The 20849-nt window shown below is 33.1% G+C and overlaps 1 protein-coding gene across 3 annotated transcripts in view; it reads right to left on the bottom strand.

The window, feature by feature from the left end:
• Window positions 1-515: 515 nt before the first annotated feature.
• The window catches only part of LOC106877942 (ADP-ribosylation factor-like protein 6-interacting protein 1), a 95339-nt gene continuing 75005 nt past the window's right edge, over window positions 516-20849 (bottom strand). Inside the window, exons 3-6 of one of the 3 annotated variants that reach the window (XM_014927022.3) lie at window positions 19172-19288; window positions 16463-16577; window positions 9059-9143; window positions 516-7435 (exon numbers count right to left, since the gene is read on the bottom strand). In XM_014927022.3, the coding sequence (XP_014782508.1) occupies window positions 7314-7435; window positions 9059-9143; window positions 16463-16577; window positions 19172-19288 (439 nt within the window). In that variant the 3' untranslated portion in view covers window positions 516-7313. Of the gene's footprint in view, window positions 7436-9058; window positions 9144-9581; window positions 9926-16459; window positions 16578-19171; window positions 19289-20849 lie in introns of those variants that run through there. The other 2 variants (XM_014927021.3, XM_089345853.1) reach the window with 2 other exon arrangements.

Below are 20849 nucleotides of genomic sequence, written 5' to 3'. Positions count from 1 at the left end.
CCCTTGAGAGATATAGTATGATTGACTGCATTACAAGAAAATTGCTTACAACAAAAATGATAGCAAATAACTTTTGCATCTGTGTATAAAGAAATTCATCACGATTTTTAAAGAATGCTAAATAAATGACTTTGTTGCATTTTATATATTTTTCCTATCTATATGAGAATTTTTTTAATAACTTCATATACAAGTAAATTTGGAAAAAAATCACAGAAAGAAATTATTAAAATTATTTTTAAAAAGGCATATTCTACAGATAAATTTTAAAATATAATTGCTGAAACTTACAACTTAGCCAAATTACAGAATATACCTCAAATTTTGTAGAAAAGGCTGTTTTCTTATATGCATATAAACAGTCTATGTATGCAGAGTGAAATTTGTTTCAAAAGATAAACAAAATATCAAATATTATACTAAATAGAAACAGCAGTTGAAGAATGATTTCAGCTGTCTATAACAAGTACACTTGAAATTTAAAAAAATCAAATCAAAGAAAAATATAAACAAAATTTAATTATAAAGTTTTAACTTATTTTATTTTTCCAATAAAAAAAATGAAGGAGAAGCAAAATTTTTACAACAAAGAAAAATTTTAGAGAAGAAATAACAGATGTTCAATAATTACCAACACAAATTATGATAGTAATTATATTGTGTATGTGATCATGTGATCCTCTGACTATTTTATTTCAGGCTGTTTTTGTTCTCTTCCAGGATTATTGCAAAATAGTTTCAAGTTCCATATATAATTTAATAGTTTCAGTACTCAAATATAATAATAATACTGAATGAAACTAGCTAAGAAAATGAATTCAATGCAATAATAAAAATTTTTATTTGTCTTTTGGCTTTTTTCTCTCTTTTTCTCTCTTTTGCATAGATAAAAACTTGTGATTAATTTTGTTTTTATTACAGATGTAAACTGTTAAAACAAATTCTACTTCATCATAATTCACTAATAGATAGCTAGAAATTCTAGTATTTATCTACTTCTTAACTCAACTGCTATGTTAATAGAAGCATTTTAAAACTAAGATTCACTCATTTTCGAAGGTTCAAGGTTTCAATAGCTAAAGCCATTATTTCCCTGATATAAATGAATCCATCTTTATTGAAATAGAAACATAATTTTCACAAGAATGTTAACAAACCAAAACAATAAAAAACTACCACATTGAATACTAATGATAAAAATATAAAGACCAATAATGAGCTATGATATGATCATGATCACAGCTTCTCTGCATGGTTAATTATATTTCAAAGCCTCATAAATCATATAGCAGCATATGCAATTGAAAACTGTGGCTATTTAAAGAACAAAGAAGTAGGATTTTTGAAGTTCAAACTTCAGTATTATGGAAGTCTTCATACACTATCTGAGCTTCCATTATAGTCATTTTATAGAAATCATTTTAAATACAATTCAAAAATATATTGGATTTTCACCTATATTTTCTGTAATAAATAAACATGATTTTTTTTCCCTTCATTCCTTAAAAAAATATATTTTTCAACTTAGCTATCCAAAGTCAAAATACATTCATATGAATGTAAGTTTGCTGCTACCTTCACTACAATGCTCTTTTGTAAAACAACAAGGTTAAAAAAAAACAATGTTTGATGACACCTAATTACAACAAAAATTATATATAATGTAAAACATGTGAAAATTCCTTATACTTTAATACCCCTTGTTTTTCATGTCAGATAAAATTTGCCAAAAAAAGCAATTATAAATGCTCATTTGAATTTGAATTCTGTGAGATTCAAAAATCCATGCATTGAAAATGGGGACGAGGAAATATAACTCATAGAAAGCTGTAATTCTTTATTTTAAATTTTCTTCTTTGACAACAAAAGTAATCCAATTGTTTTCTTTTCATTCATAGAAGTGCTATGAGTTACTAAAGCAAATCAAAGGTAATTCTTTCAATAATTATGATTATTAAAATCAGCATTCAACTTCAATTGTTGTGGCGTACAACGCTGAAACAAATTCCTATACAGTAGACAATGAAGCTTTCCTAGAAAATCTTGCAACCAATTCCACACTGCTAGATGAATAAAATGTTCCACTTAGAAACACAACATAAAACCTGTAGCAAATATGAAAACTGATGATTCTTGTGTCGGTTGGTCAATACTTTATCAGTAAATCTAGCCAAGAACTGGCAAGAAAAATTGTTAGGTCAGCCACAAGTTATTCCTGTTACTTTTAATTAACACCATACTTAACTTTTAACAAAAATCACAGGGGTATTAGAAGGGTTTTCTTTGCATAAATAAGTTAAAATAGATAAGCAAAGAAGATTAAGAATAGCATGATCACTCAAGCTTTCTATTACAAATAATATGACCAGAGTATTAAATAGGTTCAATTAGTTAAACCTAAAATAATCAATTCTTATAACATTGCTGCCTTTCTTTTTCTTTCTTCAAATTGTTTTGTTATTTTTGTATATGAGTAGGTTGCATTTTTGTAAGGAGGGAGACTTTATTTCCAATTTTTTTATTAGGTTTTTATTTTTTTATTTTCTTCTTAATTAACTAATAAAATTAATTATAAACCAAGAAATATAGATAATATGAATTAATAAATTAGATATAGAGATAGAAAATGCAAGGTTAGATACATTATATATATATATATATATATATATATATATGATAACTCATTACAACAGGTAGAGCAGAAACAATGTCACAAATCATAACTTGATTGGAAGAAACCACAAAGAGGAGAGAGCACTAAATTTTATTCATGTTCATGATTATAAAGTATCGACAACAGAACTGAACATGTGTACACACACATACACACCAATCTACTACCATAAATTTAAAGTTGTAGTACAATCTAGCAATCTCTCTACTGGAAGAGTGTGAATTTTGCGAAAATGATTTGAAAACAAAGAATTAATGAGGTAGTTAGAAGGGATAATTAAATATATTAAGATAGAAAATAGAAGATAAATAGAAGATAAATATCAACTGAGGAAAAAAAAAAATTAAGACCAAGAACACAAGACTTATCACCAACGACATTTCAAAAATTTAGACAACATATAACACAATTTCCATTTGTAGAAAATAAGTAAAAGAAAAAAATATTAATTAAATATAACTGATCTTTTTTGGCACAAATAGCCATAAAGTGTTCAATAAATGAATAGATAGACATCTGATAATATATGTTTAAATAATTAATAAATATAAAAAGAATCTAAGCACACATTCATATACATTAAATTCTTATAAATTAAAACAAATGTTAATTCTTTGAAGATTTGCATAAAACAAACCTAATACTGAACTGTTGATGGACACAGGGAAATTTTGACCTTTTTATACATAGCTATGTTGAGCAAATTATTTCTTCTAAAATCATGTAATATTATCCACTAAAACAGCTTTTCTTTAGTGTTTTTAACCCTTTAGCATTAAAACTGGCCATATCCAACCCAAATATTCTACCTGCTTCGTTCAAACTGTTTACACCCAGCCTCTCACATTTACCTTACAATGACATTCTAAAAATAAACAATCACATCACCAAAATCTCAAAGCTACTAGATAATGCATAATTAATTCAAAACAATCTGAATGAATATGCATTACATTTAACAGAGTAATCTCAAATGCTAAAGGTTAAACTCAAATTACTTTCCAAAACCCTAACAGTCAAATGTAATGAGAAAACACATTTCAAATGAAATTTAACAAAACTGTACAGTAAACATACATCAAAAGTAATGATGATAATTTTCTCCATATCATTTTTAAAAACAGGCCTGCCTATTGGTCAATGTTAATCTATTTATTTCAAATGAGATTTGTTTGTTTCTCTGGGTACTGCTTGTATGTTATACATTAACATGCATTCAGTTATGGTATACATTGCATAATACTTTATAATATATATTATGTTATTGTATTACCATATATATATGGAATATAGAGTCATTGATGATTTTACAATTTTTCTATATTTTTATAATTCTGTAGAGATTGGTCATCTAGCTTTGGAAATTTAATAAATGTTAAATACAACATTAGGCCAAATACTGTTGTTTGGGTTTTCAGTTAACTATGCTACCTGACTAGTAAATTTGTTCACTTAGCTACTAATTGCTCAGTTATTCCTAAATAGTCAACAGCCATTATATTTCATAAATTATAACAAACGAAATGTCTATGGTTGTGAGAATAATTCAACACAGAAATTGACAACAGAATTGACAATTATTTCTGGAAAATATCACAATAAAATCAAAAACCAACACCAAATCACATGTGAAGAAAGCCTAATAGTCAATGATGTTTTCACTAATGTTAGCAGGTCTTTCTTTATCTTAGTGCTAATATATATTACAATAAGACTTTTACTCCTTCAAAGATGCAAGCAATTATTTGCCTTATTTTACCAGGCAGAGTAAATGGAGGGCCATCTTAAGAGTCAGAAAACACAACTGAGTATATTGAGTGAGAGAATAGTAAATTCTATTTAAAAGAAAATTTTATAAAAGGTGAACAGCAAACATTTTGATAGTTGCAATTACTTCAGATCTAAAAGCAAAACAAAATTTGTAACAATGCTTTACCCATCTTATAAGCCTAGTTTATAATGAAGCTATAACAACAAGGGAATTAGATTAAGAAGGTATAGAAAACATGAATGTCTCAATGATTTTCAAAACAAATTTACTACGAAATTTGCAAAATATATTTTAAAATTTAAATCAGATCCTTTGTCAGTGAATATATTTGAATAATGTTTTTTTATTTTTAGTTTTCATAAACTAATTTACCACTCTATGAGAGTGTATGAAATTGAGGTTTACCTTGTTGCAGTTTATTAGAATTTCTTGCTCTGCTACTTGCTTTCTCATGCAAGGGAGACAAATATGTTCCTATTATAGAAAGGTAAAGAGCAATGAAAAACAATTTGTGTTTCTATACGTAAATGAAATTGGAATGGATAAACACCAATATCTGTTGAATTTGTGCATCCTTCTTGTGAATAAAAAATACTGAAAGGTGATGAATGAACTTAAAGAAAAGTAAAACAAACCAGAAGTACACATTCTGATCTCTGTTTAATATCTGCATTGATATATCTATAATACCTCTCCAGTAAAGATACATGAAAAATAAAAACAATCATACAGCAGAAGCAATGAACATTAAATATGTAAAGGACAACATCTAAAATTATTATCGCAATGTACTTCTACTAAAGCAAAGACAAAGAAAAGTCATTAACTACTTGAGGTCTTCTTTGTGGCTGCTAATCAAATGTAATATACAGAAACATGCACACACAGACAAACACATGTACACATATACACATACATAATACACATACTAATATACATATGTAATATAAATATGTACGTGTGCCCTATATATATTTCTTTTTAATGTGTATATACATATATATATATATATATATATACTATATAAAACAATGTGAATATATAAATATATATATATATATATAGGTAAAACACTATATAACATATATATGTATATTTCCCCATGAGGTGTTATTGGAACGTTTCCTGACTGCATGTGCCAAGATTGTACTGTTTAACGAAAATGCATGACCAGATGATGGTCACTGATAACCAGCACACAGTGAGGCTTCATGATGTTTAATTATGTCCAATTATTACGTAAGGTTTTGTAATGTTCACCAATTTTTACAACGCCCAACAAATTTGAGCCATTTACCAGCATCAGATTTTACATGAAGCTCAGTAAATCTGCCACCCTCGAAATGCTTTGTAGGGGTTTGGCAAATCTAGGTTTTGGAGTGGCACATGCATTTCAAGGCCAATGAAGTATTGGATAATAAAGGCAGCCAATCATAAGTAGTACTCCTGAAAACATGGAATAAATTGGGTAATTCATCCATGAGGGCTGTCACCAAACTTTCCCATCAGCTTTCCCATTGGGTTGCTGTGAAGTTTTCCCCCCACAATCGCCTCACTTATACCCTTGTAATTTTGCTGCTTTTCACCAAAAATAAGTTGAAGCTGAAAGGGCACAGCTTCAAGACAGAAGATGATACTTAAATGGAATTGCATGTGGTATTGGACGGCCTTCAAAAAGAGGGCTTTTGTGGTGCTTTTTGAAATGTGGAAGACGCACTGGGATCACTGAGTATGTTCCCAAGGAGACTATGGGACTATTCTGAAGAGGATGATACCCAAATACAAATAATATATGAACTACATATTTTTTTAATGATGTACTTTCATTTAGGCCTGGTCTGGAAACTTTCTGATACCACCGCATACACATACATACATGCATGTATATTTGTATATACACATACACATATAAAATGTATGAGTGCATATGCAGATACAAGCATACACGATATATACAGATATAAACATACACAATATATGAACAACCCAATTTTACTGTTATAAGGAAGTTTATCCCTAAATTATATCCCTTACACATATTTTAGTTAGACAAGATTACATAATAACAATATACTGTTAATGATTAATTTTCCTTTACAGTCAGGAGCAATATCACGGAGATGCAACCCTGTTTAACCACATCTACATTATCTAAGAAACCCTCAAGTGTAATAACAATTTAAGAGTGAAGCTAGTTTGGTAATTGAAACATGAAAAGAAACATATCATTTAACAACTTCCAAAAGCATATTAAATCTGAACAGCAAGTTGTACTTAAAACTAAAAACAAAAATCTTTCTACAACATTCTTTAATGATATTCTAAGCAACTATTATCTAATACCAAGAATATGAATCAGGAGCAATATTGTAAGTGTTAAAATGCAAATAACTCATGGATATATACATATATATAGCAGGTACCTATGTATAAAATGAATACACTGTGTATATATGAGAGTCTGTGATTGTGTTTGCACACATGACCGTTCATATGTGTTTATCTTATTAGATTCATAAACAATAAAAAATATACTGTTTCAAGTTTTTCTCTTTTGTTAAAAGCATTAAAACTAGAAGAGATCAAAAGCCAAAATAACACCATTAGCAGAGCACAGTTAACCATTGGACGAATTGGTGTTGAAAAAGGTGTTAGAAAAGCCCAAAAATAGACAGACAAAGGGGGTTTTGGGTGAGATGAGAATTAAAGGACAATAATGTAGGGCATTAGAAAGGTTAGGCATTTGTATTGATCAAATACAAAAATAAAACCACAACAGACTGAAAAACCATCAGAAATATGCAGTAACTGGATGGCTGTACAATTGCCAAACTTCAACACTAAGCACCAGTTTCTTCATAATAAACCCTAAGACTTCTTTGCTTTAGGTTTTCCAAAAAACAGCCTCTTCAGGAGAGTCACAACTCCTTGGATGTACTTCTCAAGAATCTGGTGACGGCGTAACCCAGGATAAAGAACAACGAAACCCACTGCAAAAGAAAGAAAAATAAATACTTCCAACAAACAACAAACAGTTTAATCAAATGTAATAACATCTGTTTTAGAAAAGTAAAATATCTGTTTTCAACAATTTGCTCTTATCTTTGTATTACAGTAAAACTGGTAATAAAAAGCTGATTGCAACCCCCAATAATCTTCATCAGAATCTTCAAAAATTTGCAGGGCCTCATCATCATTGATTTGACATCCTCTTTTCCACGTTTGCATAGGTCAGATGGAATTTTGTTGAGGCAAAGTTTCTGCAGCTAGATGCCCTTCCTGTAACCAACTCTCACTTGTTTCCAAATAAGATATTTCCACATAACCAGATATGTTTGCATAGAAGATTGGAAAGGCAAAGGATGATACAGCTTGGCACCAATGATGTCGCAATTCATTTCTACAGCTGAGTGATCTGAAGCAATGTAAAATAAAGTGTCTTGCTCAAGAACACAACACACAGCCCGGTCCAGGAATCGAACTCACTACCTTGTGGTTGTGAGCCCAATGCTCTAACCACTGAGCCATACGCCTTCACTCGGTGTGTACGGGATGGCACCAGTGATTTCAAGATTAGGAAGAGTCTAGCAATAAGATTCAGTTTAAACGAAATAATCACACAGCTAAGCCTGCACACACAATTACATATTAAAGTTCATTATGATGGACATATTCTTTTAAAATGACAGCATACATATATTTTCTTATTTGTTATGCCATAATATTTAGGAATAGTAAATGTACATGCTAGTAATCTACTGGTTATATTCTAGTTGTTACAGGTGACTTTTCAATGTACCACAATTTATCAATACATGTACCACATACTGACTTCTATTGATTATTGTCTTGTAGAATTTATTGTAACACCTCCATCACCCTTGTTGCATTATTATATCTTTGGCATTTGGAAGGGCATCCAAACCATGCCAAAGCAGACAGAATTTGGCACAATCTTCTGACTTGCTGCCTCCAGTCAAAGTGTCCAACCCATGCCAGCATGGAAAACAGATAGCTGATGATGATAATGAAGATGTGCTTTATAGTGAAATGAACAAAAATGAAATAGTACATCATGTTAAATAAAATAGCAAGGTGTGCTGTAAATAGAGAGTCTCTGCAATTCAAATTCTGAACAACCAGCCATGGATTTTTTACCATGTGTTGTACACATTAATTTCTTAACTCTGGTCAACCGAGCTGAAATGCAATCATTAAATGATTGAATGTTTAGCATTTAGAAAGCCCAGATTGAAATAGTACAATATTTCAAAAGCCATCCAGAAAACATGTGTAAAACAGACACTTTTGACAAATGTCTTTTTATCATAATCTTGAGTTCATTTATGCCCTATAAGTGAAATTATATGAAAATTCAATATAGGTGTGAGCCATCAGCAAACGATATAGACATCAGTGAGAAAATGTTGATAAATCAGAGTAAAGACACTCTCATATGACTTTCACCATCAAAAATGCAATGAGGTAACAACTGGCCCCTTGGAAACCTATAACCAATGATGCTATTGTCCACAAACACACAATATGAAAAAAAAATGTTTAAGCAGCTAGGGAAAAAAAAACATAACTCAATAAAATTTGTAATTACTTACCAATAAGATAAGTGAGTATCAGATTGTTCACCAAGCTACCAAACCAAGCAAAGAAAGCCATAACTCCCATTGTTACAGCGAAATACTGTAATAAGATATTAACAAAGCATCATTAAATTTTTTCAATTCATCCTCTCTCTCTCTCTCTCTCTCACATACACAGACACACACATATTTTTAATAACAGTTTCACTCAGCTGATCAGGTGAGAAGGGTCTGTTCTATGCACACATGAAATTTTGTCATATGGAACTGTTGTTTAAAGCAAATGGTAACTCCTACTAAATGTATTGAGTACTACTTTCTTTCATTTGTCCACTACTTGTGTATATATGTTTATAGCAACCATAGACAAGTGCATAGGTGTATGGGATCAGGGAGCTTAATTCCTTTTCCTTTTCCTTCTACATGTCAAAAGTGCTCTTCATTAAAAAAATTTTTAAATATATTTTTATAGAATATATATTACTAGTTCAAGATTTTTACTTGTTCCACTATTACTAAATACTTTGTAAAAAATTCCATTTGGTGCAGTTACCAATGTGCAAATACTAAAAATCAATACTTTTTTTAAAATTAATAAATATTTTATTAAACAAGATATCATAACCTTTACAACAATACGATTTGCATTAAAAGTTTTGAAAAAATACCTAGATTATTTATTATAAAACATTGCAATTTTTCTGCAAGTATGACAATTATGGTAAATCCTTCTCTCCCTACATACAACATTCCCACTCAACAGGTTTTACTTTGTGTTTATTATGAATTATTATTATCACATAGAAGAGGTAGAGAATGTAAGAACTTTGGTTCTGCATCTTTTGTGAATAACAGGCAAGTTCCTGGAATATGTGTAACAGCCTGTTTGAAAAGATAATTTAATCATGAAATAAACAACAACCCTATCAAAAAACAAAAGACCAAAAATATACATTTCCTGGCAATGAAGGAAATATTATAACTTTTCCAACATTATCAAAACTTCAGAATGTATTTAACCAACAAGTATCTGACAAATAGAAGAAAAACAAGCTTTAATGTCAAAAATATATCACAAATATATGAAGATTTTTTTTTAAATGAGAAAAAAAATTGTTTAGATATGGTTGTATATATGTAACCATGTCCTAAAAATTCACTTGTGTTATGTTAATCTACCAAAGAATGTTGCTTATTACACTTGCTATTTCAATATTTTTTTTCTTCTTAATTTCCTTTCTACTAGTTTCTACATAGTTTCCTTTCTCCTTTCTACTATCAACAGACAGAAAGATGCATGGAAAATGGAATCTGAAAGTGTGATACTGTTTCATTTACAAAATGTAATTACTGATTTTGTTGAGTCAACTTTCGGTCAGTTGTAGCCCAACAGACCTATGATTAAATACATTACAATCTTATTTTTAGGTAAGGTATATTTAATACTACATTATTTTGTGGACAGAGTACTAAGAGGTGAAACTGAGAGAGAAGCAAATTTAAAAAGAGGAAACTTCCTTGGACTGATTGCCAAAATATGACTGTCATAAGGAACCATCATGATGCTTTACAGTGTACCTCATCAAAAACAAAATCACAGGTGTAAATGTTATCAAACTATATTCAGAATGACATGAACAAGTCTTTAGATATTAATATAAGAAAATCAATATTAAATTGAAATCGAGGCAGAAACAATATATTTGTTTCTTAACCCTTTTTATACCAACCCAACCAAGACCACCTCTGCCTCTATGATACAAACTTTATGTTTAAAGTGATCTACATTAAAATCTTCTTTCAAAATTCCATGTTGACTTATGCTCCAAACACCAGGTTAATAATGACAAAGTTACTTTAATAAATTCTTAATCGTTTTCAAAATTAATTGAAACAAGGGCAGCATATTTCAACAAAAATATGATAACAAAAGAGTTAAAGGTGTTTCCTACATTGAGTAGGCTTCTGTATGCATACACCATGTTTATGATAATGAAATCAAAGATCATGTGCTGTGCGTGAGAAGACCCGGCAAGCCAAGTAAGATCGTTGCCAGTGCCCCTGGACTGGTTCTTGTGCGGGTGGCACATGAGATGCACCATTTTGAGCGTGGCCGTTGCCAGTACCGCCTGACTGGCTCCTGTAGGATTTTCGAGCGAGATCGTTGCCAGTGCCCCTGGACTGGCTTGTGCGGGTGGCACATAAAAGACACCATTTCGAGCGTGGCCGTTTCCGTGCAGGTGACACGTAAAAGCACCCACTACACTCTCTGAGTGGTTGGCGTTAGGAAGGGCATCCAGCTGTAGAAACTCTGCCAAATCAGACTGGAGCCTGGTGTTGCCATCCGGTTTCACCAGTCCTCAGTCAAATCGTCCAACCCATGCTAGCATGGAAAGCGGACGTTAAACGATGATGATGATGATGATGATGATTTCATTGAAATGTGTATCACTGAGTCTACAACTAGTGAAGAGCTCATTTAGCAAAAAAAAGAAAAAAGAAAAAAAGAGCTTACAGATACAAAACATGAAGGGCCTTGGCTACAATAAAATCGTTAACATGAGTGACTCATACATGGGGATTCAGTAAGGATTCTTCAGCACAACAGAAAAGCTTTATTCATTCACTGCCATGCAAACCACTTGAATCTTAGGCTTATAAAAACTGTAAAATCAAGCTGATTGTAGGCCTAATGGCTATCTAATATGTTAGTATTTATTACTTGTAGTATAAATTATTGGAAGTTTATGTTTAAGTAAACAGTTTTGTGGTATATGAGCACTAAAGATTTTCCATTTTTTTAAAGTAAATGGAATATGATTTACCTAAAGTTAAATTATATTAATATAAAGAATGTGATTGTTTTCCAAACAATTGGTCCAACTTAATTAAATAAAATATGTTATAATTTGATGTATCAGCATATAAAATATCGATTTTTAAGGAAAAGGTTATACAATTTCTTTCTAATGTTAACTAAGTGGAATACTTCATTCATATAAACTCAACTTTCCATCTATTCTGGACCCCAAAGCTGAAGAACTGAAAAACAAAAACCTTAAAACAAGATGAACCTGCAGAGAAGCTACTCAGAGAAAGTTAAAGATGTTTGTGATTCTCATACAGTTTCGAATCAAGATATGTTAAAGTAGTCTACAAGATTTTGCAAGTGAAGATGTGACAATTCTCTTATGTACATCAAACGGGAATTCCTTCTTTGCCTTAAAATTACAACACCAGTATTTAAGGAAACAACTTCAGTATCACATGTTCATCAATAGCAAAATGACCTTGATCTACAAAATGCATTTATAATAATTGATTGAATGCTGTAAGACTGAACAAAGAATTCTCAGTATTATAAGTTCCATAAGAAACTTCTGATCAGAGCAGATCAAGAAACATGCCTGCAAGGTTCAAGCGTGGCTCTATGGCTACAATAATAAATTGGTCTTTTGGAAGAGTTCTATCAGCTGAAAGTATATAAAATATTTCTAGATACACTTGTTCAAGAAACTAGGAGATTTAAAGGAAATGACATAGGTAAGACAGGTAAAACCCGAAAGTCATTCCAAAGCCTAATTGTGGTCCTAAAAAGGACATGGCAACAACTAGTAAAGTTTGAGATCTAAATATTTTCTGCTAGTTCTGTGGTTCTGAAGGGGACAATGACAAACAGAACTGAGGGTGTTTTCAATCATACTCATTACCCAAAAATTATCTGAAATTCTTGTCTTTCAAATTGTGAGAGTTGTTTAAAGTGCATGCAACACTTCTGATAAGAACAGCAACTATGGAGCACTCTCTATCCAAGCTTATACTAGTTAAAGAACAGACACTCCCTGATCTCCTGCTGCTTAGCATTAAGAAAGACTTATCTATTTATATGATGTAGTAAACATTTTCAAGTACATGGCCAATATTTTAAAATATGTTGGCGCTCTTATTCTTCAGTGTGCATTTCATTCTAGATGACTAAGAATATAAATGTTATTGTTGTATATTTCTGATAAAGGTCAATATTTTCCTATTGCTACTAAAGCAATGTAGCCACCATGTTAATTACCCACAGCACATTTCTATATATCTTTAATTTAAAGTTATAAACAATACCAGATTAAAATGTACATACAGCAGAATATGATAATCTATATGATGACCAAGAATTTAAAGAATTTTACTATTACAGACACAAGGTGTTTATATTTAATTGATCAGACATTCTGATGACCAATACAAATAAATTTGAAAACTAGTTGTAAATAAACTCCAGTATATCAATATGTTCATATGGTTTTGTACTAAAAGCATGCCTCATTTTTTTTTTTACAAGAAATTTTCATTTATTTTCTTTAATCAGCATATAAAAACTAGCGCACGCGCATATATATATGTGTGTAGAAAAGGCATGGGTAGAAACTCCATATGATGTACCCGGTGCAAACTATGGACACATAAAAGGTGCAGCAATATCAAAGGAAGATTAACTGGGAAAATAGTTTTTGCATGTGGCAGATGCACTGGGTCAATAAACACTGAAGATGTACAGAAAACAAATTCCATCACATGCCAGGGGAAGAAACTACTAGTTAATAGCTTCTGGTACCTAGGCGACCAAGTCTGTAGTGGGGGTGCTTGTTCTGAGAGAGTAGTAACTAGAGTAACAATAGCCTGGGCAAAGTTCAGGGAGCTCCTACCTCTGCTGGCAACTAAGGGCCTCTCAGTCAGGGTGAAAGGTAGACTGTATGATGCATGTATGCAAACTGCCATGCTACACGGCAGTGAAACATGGGCCATGAATGCTGAGGACATGCATAGGCTTGAAAGAAATGAAGCTTGCATGATCTGCTGGATGTATAATGTCAGTGTGCATACACAACAAAGTGTAATCACACTGAAAAGTTGGGCATAAGAAGCATCAAATGTGGTGTGCAAGAGAGGCGACTGCACTGGTATGACCATGTGTTACATATGAATGAAGACAGCTGTGTGAAGAAGTGCCACTCCCTAACTGTAGAAGGAACCTGTGAAAGAGGTAGACCCAGGAAGACATATACATACATATACATGCATATAATATACATACAATATACATACATATCATCATCATCATCATCGTTTAACGTCCGCTTTCCATGCTAGCATGGGTTGGACGATTTGACTGAGGACTGGTGAAACCGGATGGCAACACCAGGCTCCAGTCTAATTTGGCAGAGTTTCTACAGCTGGATGCCCTTCCTAACGCCAACCACTCAGAGAGTGTAGTGGGTGCTTTTACGTGTCACCCGCACGAAAACGGCCACGCTCGAAATGGTGTCTTTTATGTGCCACCCGCACAAGCCAGTCCAGGGGCACTGGCAACGATCTCGCTCGAAAATCCTACGGGAGCCAGTCAGGCGGTACTGGTAACGGCCACGCTCAAAATGGTGCATCTCATGTGCCACCCGCACAAGAACCAGTCCAGGGGCACTGGCAACGATCTTACTTGGCTTGCCGGGTCTTCTCATGCACAGCACATTTCCAAAGGTCTCGGTCAGTAGTCATCACCTCGGTGAGGCCCAATGTACAAAGGTCTTGCCTCACCACCTCAGCCCAGGTCTTCCTGGGCCTACCTCTTCCACGGGTTCCCTCAACTGTTAGGGTGTAGCACTTTTTCACGCAGCTATCCTCATCCATTCTCACCACATGTCCATACCAGCGCAATCGTCTCTCTTGCACGCCACAACTGATGCTTCTAATGTTCAGCTTTTCTCTCAAGATACTTACACTCTGACGGGTATTCACATTGACATTACACATCCAACGGAGCATACTGGCTTCATTCCTTGCGAGCTTACGTATGTCCTCAACAGTTACAGCCCATGTTTCACTGCCATGTAGCATGGCTGTTCGTACGCATGCGTCATACAGTCTGCCTTTTACTCTGAGTGAGAGTCCCTTTGTCGCCAGCAGGGGTAAGAGCTCTCTAAACTTTGCCCAGGCTATTCTTATTCTAGCAGCTACACTTTCAGCGCACCCACCCCCACTACTAACTTGGTCGCCCAGATAGCGGAAGCTATCGACTACCTCTAGTTTTTCACCCTGGAATGAGATAGAAGTTGTTTCCTGTTTGTTTACAGTCTTTATTGCACCTGAACATCTGCCACAAACAAAAACTAACTTGCTAGTTAACCTGCCTTTGATGTTGCTGCACCTCTTATGTGTCCATAGCTTGCACCAGGTACATCTTATAGAGTTATTACCTACTCCTTTTCTACATACTGAGCAGGGCCATCTACCTGAAGGGGTTTGTGTTTTATCTACCTTCCTACTTATTAGGATTTTGGTTTTAGCTAGGTTGACTCTAAGGCCCTTCAGTTCTAGACCTTGCTTCCACACCTGAAACTTCTCCTCTAGTTCTGATAGTGACTCCGCAATTAGGGCAAGGTCATCAGCATAGAGGAGCTCCCAGGGGCAACCTGTCTTGAACTCCTCTGTGATTGCCTGGAGGACTATGATAAATAAGAGGGGGCTGAGGACGGAACCTTGGTGGACCCCTACCTCTACCCGGAATTCATTGCTGTACTCATTTCCAACCCTCACCTTACTGGCAGCATCTCTGTACATGGCTCGCACAGCTCTCACTAACCATTCTTCTATCCCAAGTTTCCTCATTGACCACCAGATAAGGGATCGGGGGACCTTGTCAAAGGCTTTCTCCATGTCAACGAAAGCCAGGTACAGAGGTTTATCCTTAGCTAGGTATTTCTCCTGCAACTGTCTCACTAGAAATAAGGCATCAGTAGTGCTTTTACCTGGCACGAACCCAAACTGCATCTCATCTAAATTGATTCGCTCCCTAATTAGTTGGGCTATGACCCTCTCTGTAACTTTCATAACCTGATCTAACAGCTTGATGCCTCTGTAATTATTTGTATCTAAAGCGTCACCTTTACCTTTGTAGCAGTTGACTATGATGCTGCTACACCAGTCATTGGGTATGACTCCTTCGTGTATCACCTGGTTCGTAATACGGGTGACTAGGCTATAGCCAACACTGCCAGATATTTTGAGCATCTCTGCAGTGATTCCTGATGGGCCGGGGGCTTACATATAATATACATACATATACATACATATACATATAATATACATACAATATACATACATATATATACATATAATATACATACATATAATATACATACAATATACATACATATACATACATATAATATACATACATATAATATACATACATATAATATATATAAATATATATATATACACACATACATATATACATGTAGCCAACATGGCATTGCTAATTCCATTTTAAGATGAGCCACTGCTCTTCTCAAGGTCTGAGTAACCTCCACAAAGAAATAGCTACTTAGAAATTTAGACGCAGGTTTTAAAAAGAAACAACATACTAACCACCTTTGGTTTCTCTACTTTAAGTCCCACCAATGTAGTCTTGACATTAGTCGCATGGTCCCTTACATTCATGATACGCTCACATATTTGCTCAAATTGCTGTTCTTGAACCACAGTCCTAAAAAAAAAAAGATAAATAAAAATTTTTATTCCATACAACTGTTAAAATGTTAGTAGGAGGAGAATAATTTTTATCTTGAAAAACAACTCCTCTAAGAATATAATGTTATATAAGAAGCAGCTTTTAGTTTTAGAAATACTCCACAGAAAATAGTATTTTCCTATCTATTTTGCCTCATCTTATATTTCTTTTGGCCATGTTTAGTTAGAAATGTTAAGTTGGATATAAGTTTAGGAATTTATTGTTTACCATGATGATTAGCCAGGCATAGTTCCAATTGCACATCTTTCTACAACCTACAGTAGTTCCAAAGGATATGAAATAAACATTAAAAAATAATACAGCTATAAGCTAAGTCAATGGATATTTTGATGCTATATAACCAGCATCTTCATGTAATGTGCTAGTCAGCCTGACCTTTAAGAAGTTTTACCATTACAGACATAAAGTATTTATATTTATATAATTAGACATTCTGGTGGCCACTCCAATGGGTTCAGAACTAAAAATGAAGAAAGAAAATGATGTAGCTAACATGAACACCAAGTTTAGAAAGTTATCATTTTCTTGGGTGGAATCCAGATCATTTGAGTCAGGAAGGCTGAAACAGTAATGGTAAATATAAAAAAAAATTTTTTCAGTCAGGAAATCACCTAAAGACATATATATGAGGATTAAACTTCTACAGCAGTTAAAAGTGGAAATGAGTCAGTCACGAGCTTGGTATGAGGAAAGAATGGAAATTGAAAATGGCTTCTATAAAGTTGAAGTTTAATAATGCAGCAGATAAGCCACACTGGAAGATACATGTAACAAAAGTAAATGTGTACTATGGATGTTACTGCAAATGTTTATCTGCATGAGGTAACTAGAAAACAGCAAGACACGTTCATAGGACCTAAGCAAATGAGAAAATAGCAAAAAAATTTACTAGCTACATTGATGAAAGTGGCCTGTGCTGAAAATGCACCTAAACTGAAGAAGTGAAGAACTTTAAAACCAAAGTATCCAGCACCAAAGGATACATCAACTAAACTTATATCAGCAACACAAATTGTTCAATCATAGTTAATCTACATTGAATTGGCAGTACAATAAATATTAGCAACAGAAACAGTATTAATACCAAATAGCAATCTTTATATCCTACTAAATATAGATGTATCATAAGAGCACCGAATACTGCAGTGTTGACCTTGAGAGGTTTTCTCATATAGATGTACAGTGCTAAAAACACAGACATAGACCCTGGTAGGCTAGAATCATCTGGTATGGGTACCAGAACTGCTAGATCATGTGATTTCATCATACTGTGCTTCCTCAGTGGAATGTATACGGTTCCCACATACCAGCTAAATCTCACTGCCACTAATATATAGAATAACAGTGACATTTCAGTCATTGATGTCACAAATAGTGAGCAGGCTTATTAAAAAATATTAATGACAGAAGCAGTATTAATACTGAAATCACGTGTCTGTACTTTTAGCACTGCACATCTATAAAAGAGGAACTCTCAAGGCAAATACCATAGTATTTGGTGTTCTAATAATACATCCGTGTTTAGTAGGATGTGAATGTATGTGTGTTTGGCTTTGTGTTTGTTCCCCACCACTGCATGACAGCTAGAGTTGGTTTCTTTACATCCCTGTAACTGAGCAGTTCAGCAAATGAGGCTGACAAAATAAGCGCCAGACTTAAAAGAAAAATGTAGCATGATTGATTTGTTTGACTAAACCCTTCAAAGTGGTACCCCAACATGGCTGCAGTCCAATGACTGAAACAAGTAAATGAATAAAGGATAACATTGTAAGCTGATATTGACCAGCTTGACTTAAGATGCTTGTTTAGTGACTTAAAGTCCAAAGTCCATGAATTCAAAGACTGTTATTGTAATTGTATGGTGAGCTTACATGACGCAAATGATAAAGCACCAAACTATACATTCCACCTAGTGGATACAAAAATTGCTTTGCATTTCAAACAGGATCTAACAACTGTAAAAGTGAACTGGTCAAGCAGATAAGGAATCAATCAGTCAACTCATGGACTATAAGTACATATCTACTGCAAATATTTCAATAAGTTTTGAGGAATTTACTTAATTCTACATTCATCTAGCTATAGAATAAGTACCAAAATTTTGTGGGGAACATCATCAAATATATAATAAGCATTCTATAAATGGAACAATCTATTTCTTACAAGGAGGTGCTAAAAAGTTCTTGGCTTTGGATAAAAGAAAATACGAGAGGATCAGTTAATTCTGATTTTATTCAACATATTCCCCTCTCAGATTCACACACTTATGGCAGCAGTCCTTCAGTTTTTCTAAGCCCTATAAAAGAACTCCAAGTTGAACCTCCAGCCAAGCCTTTCGCGATACCCTTAAAGCCAGGAACTTTTCAACATCCACCTCTCATGAATGCTTAACACAGCAGAATTAAGCACTAGCCTGAAAGGTCTTTGTAATTTCATAAAATGATGATGCACCACCTATAAAGAAAACGGTCCAATCATTTATGTAAATTTTATCATAGCAAGGAGAAATAATAAAGATTTGTAAAGGTTGAGGTTTACAGGTTACTTACCAGGTTTCAGGACCATACATAGATGACAAAAGTGGAACAAGAAAATCAATTAAACTGATACTCATTCCCAAGAGAGCAACCGTAGTCAAGAAGGATGGCTCGAAATACCAGACTAAGCTGAAACATTAAGAATGAATATAGATTAGAATATATCATAATAAGCATTTTCATATATATCAATATATCTCAAATAACTATTGTTTTAGGGTTCTTTTCCAAAATTTCACATAAAAACATTTTCCTAATTTTCATAATTAATATGATTTTTGAAAGAGGTTCATTGTTAGTACATTTTACTTTGAGGAGGAAGCATTTGTGTATGTATATATATATTTAAGAGCTGGCAAGCCAGAAATCTGAGCTTGGCATAGTTTTCTGGCTTATTAGTTCCTGTAAAATCATCCAACCCATGCTAATATTGAAAAAATGGGTGTTAAAGGATGATGATGATGATGATAATATATATATATATATATATATACATACACAAATGCTTCCTCCTCAAATATATACATACACAAATGCTTCCTCCTCAAAGTAAAATGTACTAACAATGAACCTCTTTCAAAAATCATATTAATTATGAAAATTAGGAAAATGTTTTTATGTGAAATTTTGGAAAAGAACCCTAAAACAATAGTTATTTGAGATATATGGGTGTTAAAGGATGATGATGATGATGATAATATATATATATATATGTATATATATATATATATATATATCATCATCATCCTTTAACACCCCTTTTTTCAATATTAGCATGGGTTGGATGATTTTACAGGAACTAATAAGCCAGAAAACTATGCCAAGCTCAGATTTCTGGCTTGCCAGCTCTTAAACACATATACACATACACTGGGTATATATTTATATCTTATTATGAAGTCCTAATATTTCTTAGGACCATGATGGTTATAGCTACGTTAAAATAGTAAGTATGTGGTATTCAGGATGACCTCTTAAGATCTCTGGGATTTTTTTATGGGAGTTGGACACAATATGAGTAATGAGAAGAAGGACAAATGAGTCAGAGTGCCTGAGTGAAAGTGGCACAAGATCAGTCAGGTCTAAGGAGCAGAGGCCATTAGATTAGTTTTAGAATAATTGTAGAAACAGCAGAAAGGGAAAATATATCAGTGGGATACAAACTAGAACATGTCTGTAAGTGACTTTATGCCAACCAATCAAGTGGCTTTCCTCTATACGCAATCCAAGATGCCTGTATGCACAATAGCAATACCATCCTAGATATGGAAGCAGAACTCCAGTGTGGGCCCCACATTAGCATTGTAGTATGTCAGTAACTATTGAGGTATGAAGTATTTCTTGGTCCTGAAGAGAAAGGCAAGTCCTTGAGATGCAATCCTAACTACTCTATTGAACAGAAAACTAAATACATTCATAGTAAATTTGTTTTACAAATTAGAAAAACACTAAATAAGAAAAGATTTTTAAAAGTTCTTATGCACGTAAAGAAACTTAAATATAGAAGCATATGATTGCTGTAAAAAATTTTTAAATATTAATAAATTAAGAATACTGAGAGAAACAATACTAAAAATTAATTCTAAAGATATTCAACTTCTTCTTTGATGGCATCCATAACACCATCATTTATATAATAATTCATACAAGCAGTTATAAGGAAATTTCCATGAAAAAAATTTAAAGAAGG

Source organism: Octopus bimaculoides, chromosome 2, assembly GCF_046866305.1.
Source record: "Octopus bimaculoides isolate indiv1 chromosome 2, ASM4686630v1, whole genome shotgun sequence".
Taxonomy (NCBI): Eukaryota; Metazoa; Mollusca; class Cephalopoda; order Octopoda; family Octopodidae; genus Octopus; species Octopus bimaculoides.
This window is presented reverse-complemented; position numbering and strand designations above follow the sequence as displayed.